The 8,620-nt window shown below is 42.9% G+C and overlaps 1 protein-coding gene across 1 annotated transcript; it reads right to left on the minus strand.

Annotated features, from left to right (window-relative positions):
• Positions 1-4,000: 4,000 nt before the first annotated feature.
• Positions 4,001-7,060, minus strand: LOC112572091. Its single transcript, XM_025251619.1, has 3 exons — positions 6,578-7,060; positions 5,305-5,740; positions 4,001-4,359 (listed from the first exon to the last, which is right to left on the minus strand). The coding sequence occupies exons 1-3, from the start codon at positions 6,887-6,889 to the stop codon at positions 4,001-4,003; spliced, it is 1,107 nt and encodes a 368-aa protein (XP_025107404.1). The 5' UTR covers positions 6,890-7,060.
• Between the last annotated feature and the right edge of the window lie 1,560 nt (positions 7,061-8,620).

Raw genomic sequence — 8,620 nt, forward strand, 5'->3', positions numbered from 1 at the left:
AATCTTCTTTGGAGCCATGATTGAGGATTGTCTTATTAAAATAAAGCACACAAATCACTAAATAAGAAGAATGCGCATAGATAAGGAACGACCTATCGTAACTGTGTCTCGAGAGCGAATGATGACATGCTGGTCGGTCACGTGTGGTTCACGTGGCTGTTCGTTATCCGAAATTTTGTTCGCTATCCGAGACAAACTTTTAAAGAAATTTTTGTTCGTTAACCGAAATATTCGCTATCCGAGGCGTTCGCTAACCGAGGTTCCACTGTACACAACACGCAATGGTCAGCGCTGCCCAGTAGTCATCCATGGCTACCAGTTGCTGACCAAACTTTTGAGGAGATAATGGCCGAGAGTTTTTCTTGGCCTGTCTTTCGCGATACCATCCGTTTGACCGCGTGTTCATCTCGTGTACTACGAAGTCTCGCGACACGACCGCTGTAGTTCTGCTCCTAGTTATCTCACGACAGCCATCTTGTAACAAAGTGTATTGTCTGTGTAAAACATTGCTTTCTTCACAGCTTTTCTCTTTTAAACGCGAGGTAATTTTGTAAAATGGTTACATCTAGCAATTTTTGTTCCTACAAATTAAAATTGTAATCAATAATATCTATTGACAGAGGGCAGCTATAAGATAATATACACTATACTTTGTTTATTTTGCATTGCCACGTAGTGTCCTAACCAATGTCCTGTGCACGAAACTGGATTTACCTGTGTTTGTCCTAACCGTCCTGTCGTCGTCAACGTGCACTGTCCGCTCAGTGCCACGAGTAGTCTCCCTTTTTCTGACCTCACATGGGACGAGAGTAACCCACATCTTCACAAAGTGGAGGCAGGCAGTCATGTCCGGATACAATAATACCTGATTCCGTTAATGAATCATCTTATTTCATAAGCTCAGGGGGCAAATCAACCTTTTGATAGCACCGAGACTACTCTTTTTCAAGTGACCACAGACATTATCTGCCTTTGACAGTAGTAAGGTTTCTGTCTTGACTCTGTTTGACCTGTCTGCTCCATTCGACACTATCAACCACTGCTCCTTTTAAGACTCCACACTCTATACGGAATTTCTGGACCTGCACTCTCGTGGTTCAACTCCTACCTCACCAACAGGAACCAGTCTGTTTGTTGATGGTCAAACATCTCACCCCGCTCGCACTTTACTGAGTTTTACTCTGCTACTGCCGATAAATATAAACCCTTATTAGCGACCTTAAGGTCTGGATTGGGGAAAAAGCTTACACACAATGAAAAAAGCGGAAGCTCTCCCATTGTCTAGAAGAAAATAGCGACCTTCGCTCGATCTGCTGCCTAATCCCATCAAGGAGGGGGAGACCTACATCACCTACAGTTGTCTGTCAGTCTAACCCAGCGGTTCTCAACCTTTTACTTGTGACGCCCCCCCAGACGAACACCGGTACGTCCTCTCCCTCCCCCCCCCACCCTTAGCCAGCTAGGTCGGTGAACCTGTGTGCGATGTTCGTACCCACTGCTATTCGCAGCTCAGCCTCTGCGTCCACACGATTTCTGTATTGAGACTTCAGTGCTGCCAATGCTGAAAATCCTTCCTCACACATATACGAAGTTGAAAATGGCAGAAGAACTTTCATTGCTTTCTCAGAAAGCACCGTTGACACTAATCCAGAATGTTGGCACTGGTGTTGTTTGGAAGACCATTTTCAGGGATTGGTCATTCGAAAGGTCGATGAGCTGCTCTTCTTCTACCGTGGACATCCGGCTTGTGCTAGGATCAGCCAGAAATGAATTACGAATCCAATCGTATTTAATCACATCAATTTCAGCGAAGTAATGCTGAAACCTTTCTTGCAGTCCGTTTAGATGGGCAATAATTACATTCTTCACCTGATCAAGATTCAAGTTAACGTCAGCCTTGCACTTACACAAGCACGGAAACATATCAAAAATATTTTCTTGGCGTATCTTTTGCGTCCACAACGAAATTTTTCGAACGAAAGCATTCATGTTGTCAGTTGTTTGTAATATGGTGGTGTCTTTCCCTTGCATAGAAGTATTTACAATGTTCAGCTTCTCAAATATGTCCGATAAATATGTCCATTAGCAGCAGCCATCGGTCGTTCTTAAGCCCCCACCCCGCATGGTCATGGCCTTCTGTCAGGGACCTAGAGTACTAGCACTGAGCACGTGCAAGGGCGAAAGGGTGTGAATGATGGACGTTTCCTGAATGCCTGCATTTTAGATGTTTTTAATAAAAAGAGAGAGGTGTGACTGGAGAGGGAGAGGGGAGTCAGCGATGAGAGATTGGGAGAGAGAGAGGGAAAAAGGCGAGAGGAGGGAGATTGGAGGCTTAATTGTTGAGAGGGGGATTGTGTTTTGAGTTTTGGAAGTGAGAAGTCACTGCATGCCGAGACAGTGTACTTGAATAGGGAGAAGAGATTTGGAGTTTGAGGCCCCTCACCACTCGGTTACACAATGTAAACTAATTTCACTAATACCGGTATAAGAAACCAAACACCACCTTCGCGCCCCCATTGTAGGCACGTCGCGCTCCCCCCAGGGGGGGTGCGCCCCACAGGTTGAGAACCGCTGCTCTAACCATTATTATTAACAGGTTATAGCTGTCTCTCAGTCATGGTATAATGATAAACAAGTTACAGCTGTCTGTCAGTCTAACCATTATTATAAACAGGTAATAGCTAGTTGTCTCTCAGTCAACCTATAATGATAAACAAGTTACAAATGTCTGTCTATTATAAGCTTAGTAAGAACAGCGCCATCGATCACATTCTGTCTTTGCGAGCCACCAACACTCTTGTCTGTGTTTTTCTTCTTTGTAAACGACTAGCCGTCTGTTAGACAGTTATACTACAACTAATCCGTGGAGACACATCCAGCTACCCACGACACCATGACACGTCCTCACCTTCACCTACGGCGTGAACTGTCCGGTGTCAGCTGGCTGTAGCAGCTACATTTTACAGATGGTGTCTTGACACCATATATTGGCCCCAGTAGGGGGCAGTAGTGTAGTGGGGTATGATCCTCCTTTAAAATATTGGCAACTATGGGACTTACGGGTTATTTTCTAGCCTGTCCTTCTGCCAAGTAGCCCTCGTAAGTGAATAAAATTGGGGTCAAGCAACAGCTCAAGGGATCAATAATCAGTTCTGGGAACAGCTTTCTTTCTCTCTCTGAGGGGGATGCTTATTTCAAATGTGATTTATTTCATTTATTTACTGCTCTCGTTCACTGACATATTAGTAAACTAACCTGTGACATCATAGAAAACAAGTCCAGCTAGTACTGTGACAACACAGTGACAAGGTCTGTGCTATTCACAATGAAATGTTTATTCTTATCAACAAGAACTAGAAGAATGCTGGTCTAGAACTTTGCAGTCTAGTGTGTGATGAACCCTCACGACCCAAGAATGGTGCGGAGTAACATTACAGCTGTAATAAGGAGATAGAGCTTTTAGTTGATGGTCAGCAACCTCATCTGTGTTAGTGCCTTAAGAATCTCCACTATTATTGTAGATAGTACTGAGTTCGTGCCAGGTCCTTATATCCTCCTGTAGCTGCAATGTCAGGGTTAGACATGTCACGTGACAGGACAAGTCACCGTAAGAAGAATCAAGATCGAGTTGTCTTTCCTCCACTAGAAAAGGGATTTCATTTTACTCTACACATTCTTAGCATCCCAGTGCGTCCTCCTTTAAACCAGTAAATTTTACAAACACCTTTATTTAGTAACTTATTTTACCGGACTCAGTGTGCTGCCTAGAATCAACAATACAGTATTTAAGTTTTTCGCAAGAAAGTAACTTATAATAAAGACCAAGATTAGGGAAACTTATAGCAACTAATCAAATTCCGGATTTTAAAATTAACATGAATCTTGTCACAAGTTTAATGTTTCTGTATATAATACTTTTATTTATTAAAAAAAGCAAAAAAATTTCTCAACCAAAGTCATTTTTTTCTGCACACAACTACTAGTCTGTTTCAGTGTTCTTCTATTTGGTAAGTGACATAAAATACTTTCTCATTTTCTCTTCTCTCGCCTTGCGCCTGCGCTCCTTCATGACGTTGTATGTGTACAGGAAGGGGTTGAGAGCGGAGTTGAGGGGAACAACGAAGATGACGAGAGCGACGATGACCTCACTAGAGACTGGCGTGCCGCGGGCCGCTAGAAGTCCCAGCAAGGCCACGGGGAACTTGCAGCAAAAGTCAGACACAACCACTGTCATCAGTCGACGGGCGATGGTCAGGTCCTTGGTCTTCTTGGATGTGTCTGTCATAATGTTGACTCTTACAGACCAGAAGATGAAAACCTGACCAGCAGTAATAAGCAAGAAGAGAAAACCGTTAAGGACTATCATGACACCAAAAGCGTAATCATTCCCCGAAAAGTAGTTCCTGATGATTGGAATCGGAATACAGATCCCGTTTTGACTGTAGAAATTCCAATCAGATGTTGATGGCAGTAAAGGAATCACTGCAATGAGAACACCGACACTCCATACTATACCTGAAGCAATCCACGCAGATTGTTTACAAAAGTGAAGGATACTAAATGGAAACGCGATGACAAGTAATCGGTCTAGTGTGACGAGAAGGATAATGAAAGCTGACACTTCACTAGACAGTAGACAGAGAAAGCCGGCCAGCTTACACACAAAACTATTTCTCCATATTAAGTCGTTCCACAAGTAGTTTCCCAGGTACACACGGTCAGCTATTCCTATGATCACCAGGTACACACCCATCACAAAGTCAGCTATACTTAAATTAGTGACAAAGACATCAAAACCAAGGTTGCTTGTTTTCTTACTGATAAACACACGGTAAACAAAACTTCCCGCGTTGCCCATCAGAGCTAAAGCCGCGAATAACGAGAGGAAGACACGGTATGTGTCTGAGCGCAGGAGGGCATCACAGGACGAGACCTCGTCAGATGGCGCTTCACACTTTTGCAGATTAAACTGTTCGGGAAGTGAAACAGGACAACAGACCTTGTAGTTGTCTGCATAGAGGGTCTCTAACTTACTTAAGGAGGTGAATGTTTGTGGTGGGAAATAGTTCACAGCAGACCCCTTTACATCTAGACTTCGTAGTTCAGTCAGGTTTGTGAACACCTCGCCAGCAATGGTTTCAACGCCGCAGCTCGACAGATTAAGTTTTCGTAGATTAGGAAATGTTTCAGAAATTATAACATCCAGTATTGGAAACTTAACTCTGGAAACATCAAGGTCTATTACCTGCCTTAATACAGAATGACGATGTCTGTCAGTTGGGTATAAAGATGCAAGAGGATTACCTGCAAGACTTAATGTCCTCAGATTATGTAGGTTTTCAATTATTTTAGAACTGAATGAGGTAATATAATTGTCACTTAGGTCAAGGATCTGAAGGTTAGCCAAGTTCATTTGTTCGAGAACACTGATGTTACAGTTGTTAAAGCTGAGATAAACGATCATGGTGTTGTTGACAACATCGCTGGGGGTCATCCCCGAGCCACTTGCATCAAGAAACCGCAGTTGTAAGTAACTGGAAGCTGCAAACCTCTTAATGCAGGTGAAGGCCAGTCCGTGACACACACACGTGTCAGGACAAGAAAGGCCACACAGCAGCTCGTCGTCTCCCTCAGGACACTGTGGCCAACCGTCACACACGTGATCAGGATGGAGGCAGACGTGGGACGAGCGGCAGCGGTAGTAGCCGGGACAGGTGTAGGTGTCACACGCCGTCTCGTCCTGTTTACCTGGACAGTCAAAGACACCATTACAGCGAACATAGACGGGCAGACAGTAAATGTCTAGTCCTGGACACTGGAAATGGGTTTCATTACACAGAGGTTGGTGTGTCGTCGTTAACGGCTTTACTGGTCTCAGCAATCCATCCGAGTCCAAGTCTATGATAGCAGGTGGAGGAAAACTTTTTTTGTCTTTGAATTCTTTATTTGAATATATGTTCATTTTCATGCATCTTCTTTCGTCTGAGCCATCTAGGCAATGGAAGAATTCATCGCAAAAAAAATGATATGGAATGCACTGTAAAGAACAAAGCAAAAGTTTGTGTCAATCAAAGTGGTCATCAGAAGACGATAACAATGTAATAAATGAGAGTAAGTCAGAATAGAATATTAGCAAATGAAGCTGATACCGATGCGAAAAAAGGATCCCACACAGACCAAAAATTTGCCTTTTAGAATGTGACGACAAACAAAAAAAGGATACTTATAATACTTAATACTATATTATCTACAGACATGTCCTGTGTTAAACAATCTTATCGAATCACTAAACTTTGGAGTCAGAAAACTTTTACTCATTGGCAGTAATGTTGGCCTTGATAAAGAAAACTTACAAATAGTTTTTATGTAACTATGGACATGCACAACGGAAGTAAATTATCCGTGTGTTTTCGGGATCATGCTCGTTGCAATTATATATCTTTATTTACTTGTTTATCATTTAGCGTAAACAATAGTAAAACCATGATGTGAATAACGTTTAAATATATCTGTCCCAACATACCATACTACTAGTTGAGAAAAAAGGCAACTGTCATCCCCACACTCAACTGTTTACCTGTTTGTTGTCACACTCAAAAACGTTCGTTTTCCGAGGACATGAAGGAAAGATGCAGAACTTCTCGTCACTGTCATCGGAGCAGTGAGAACGATGATCGCACACAAGGGAGTAGGGTACACGTTGAATCTCGTTGATACACGAGAACAAAGGAGGACGTGACGACAGAGGAGTACTACATGTCTTAGAGTTGTCGTACTTGTCCGCCCAGCACTCACTCTTGACATCACAAGCGAGGAAAGTGTGTGTGTAGTGGAGTGACGGACACTGCAAGACGTCCACTGACCAGTTGGCTGTGAGCAACACCGGCATCTGTGGTAAAGTGTCATCGGGACTAACGGGAAACTTGCAGGCGAACCATGACCAGAAGTTGTCACCGCAGTTTGTGATCGTATGGCCTGAGTGGCGGACTGAGTCGTCTGGGCTTATACCGAATCCCAGGCACTCGTTGTAATTTAACAAATAATCCAATGTATGCAGATAATTTGCTATTCCATCCACTCCTATCAACACCTGTCTGTACCTAACAAGAGAGAAAAAGAAAATAATGTGATAAAATGTCTTCCGGACTGAACGTGTACTTTCTTTTTTACCATTAAAACTAAACCAAGCATCAAAATCTAATTTATTATTGTCATTTAGTTTTGATAATAGGATGTCTTTTATGGATCATGCTGACTTAAAATAATTCTTATTAAAGAAACAGAAGAGAAGACTGTGTAATTAGTCAATAAGAATAGTAATAAAAAAAACGGCTTAAAGTTTTTACTGGTTTTTCTTGTGAGGTATTTCAGCAAGAATTGCGAGTTTTCCTTCTAGAAAGTAAGACCAATTGGTTTGATGGTCTTCAAGGACGAGTATCGTTTTCTGAATAACCACTTCATCAAGATAAGCCTTCGGGACACAGAGTTTATTTAAACAGTGGATACCAGGGATTATTTTAGTAGCAGATGGAAAGAGAAATGTTACAGCTACAGTAGCTTACATGTATGACAATGACGAGGAAGGCGGCCGCACCCCATAAAGCACAAACTCGGAGTTAGGAAAATACCGTTGCAGAAGATCTCGAGTTGCCTCCCATTCTGCAGGTGTGTTCGCTGTCACCAGCACCAGACCTCGAGACTTGCAAGTTTCCGCAGCTGTCTCCCACGATACATCCTGGACTGGCTTTACAAACTGCAGACATGTGCCATTAGCAGACAGGAAGCCTGGACCACACACGTGAATGGTGTAAGGACAGTCCACTTCGTCCTCGTTGCCCACGCAGTCGGACACCAGGTTACACGGGAAGTGCAGGCGGAAGTCGGGCCAGTGCGGCACAGAGCAGTTCCACCTGCCGTCACTCAGTTGTTGGGGAAGAGCGGAGAGGGTGTGAAAAGAGAAAAAAGTCGAAATCCTGTCTCTGGAGATAATCTCACAGACCGAAGTGAATGTGCAGCTGCTGACATTGTAGAGAGAAACAGGTGACTGTCTGCTGTCACATGTCCTTAAGATCAAATGTGTATCGAGAGGTTCTTCACTGTACAGAGAGAGCTTATCTCGTTCGCATTCATCAGTTTCAGTCATATCTTTTTCTTGAAAACTAACCATTACCATATGGTGATTGGGGATAAGAATCTTTGTCCAGCTGTCCATTCTTGGAGGAATTGACCCGTTCCAGTTAAGTGTTCGAACATAGCCTTTAATGAGTAAAACATATATTCCGATAAACACACAAACTCTACCTTTCTCTCTCACTCTCTCTATTACTCTGTCTCACTCTCTCTAGCAACAAAATCAAGCAACGAAAATCAAAGACAATCACAAGACACAGAAGCAAACTATTTTTTTTTTCGTCTATTAATTGAATTGTGCTCCACGGTGTCCTTTTTTGTGTTAAATGGTGATTCTGGCGACCATTGTGTCCGCTACACCCACGTGGCAGCCATGGACAGTTTAAACAAGAATTTCAACTAGTAAGATATCTTTCAGTGTTAATCATATAAATGTAAAGCAGGCTGGGGCCTAATAATGTGTGTAGGTGTGTAGGTGTAGGGTGTAAGA

Source organism: Pomacea canaliculata, linkage group LG9 (genome assembly GCF_003073045.1).
Source record: "Pomacea canaliculata isolate SZHN2017 linkage group LG9, ASM307304v1, whole genome shotgun sequence".
Lineage (NCBI taxonomy): Eukaryota > Metazoa > Mollusca > Gastropoda > Architaenioglossa > Ampullariidae > Pomacea > Pomacea canaliculata.

Coding starts and splice junctions, on each gene's coding strand:
- LOC112572091 (XM_025251619.1), bottom strand. CDS start 6,889: ATGCCGGTGTTGCTCACAGCCAACTGGTCAGTGGACGTCTTGCAGTGT. Junction 5,741..6,577: donor TTGAGTGTGACAACAAACAG/GTAAACAGTTGA, acceptor CCAGGTAAACAG/GACGAGACGGCGTGTGACAC. Junction 4,360..5,304: donor GAGGACATTAAGTCTTGCAG/GTAATCCTCTTG, acceptor GTGTCATGATAG/TCCTTAACGGTTTTCTCTTC.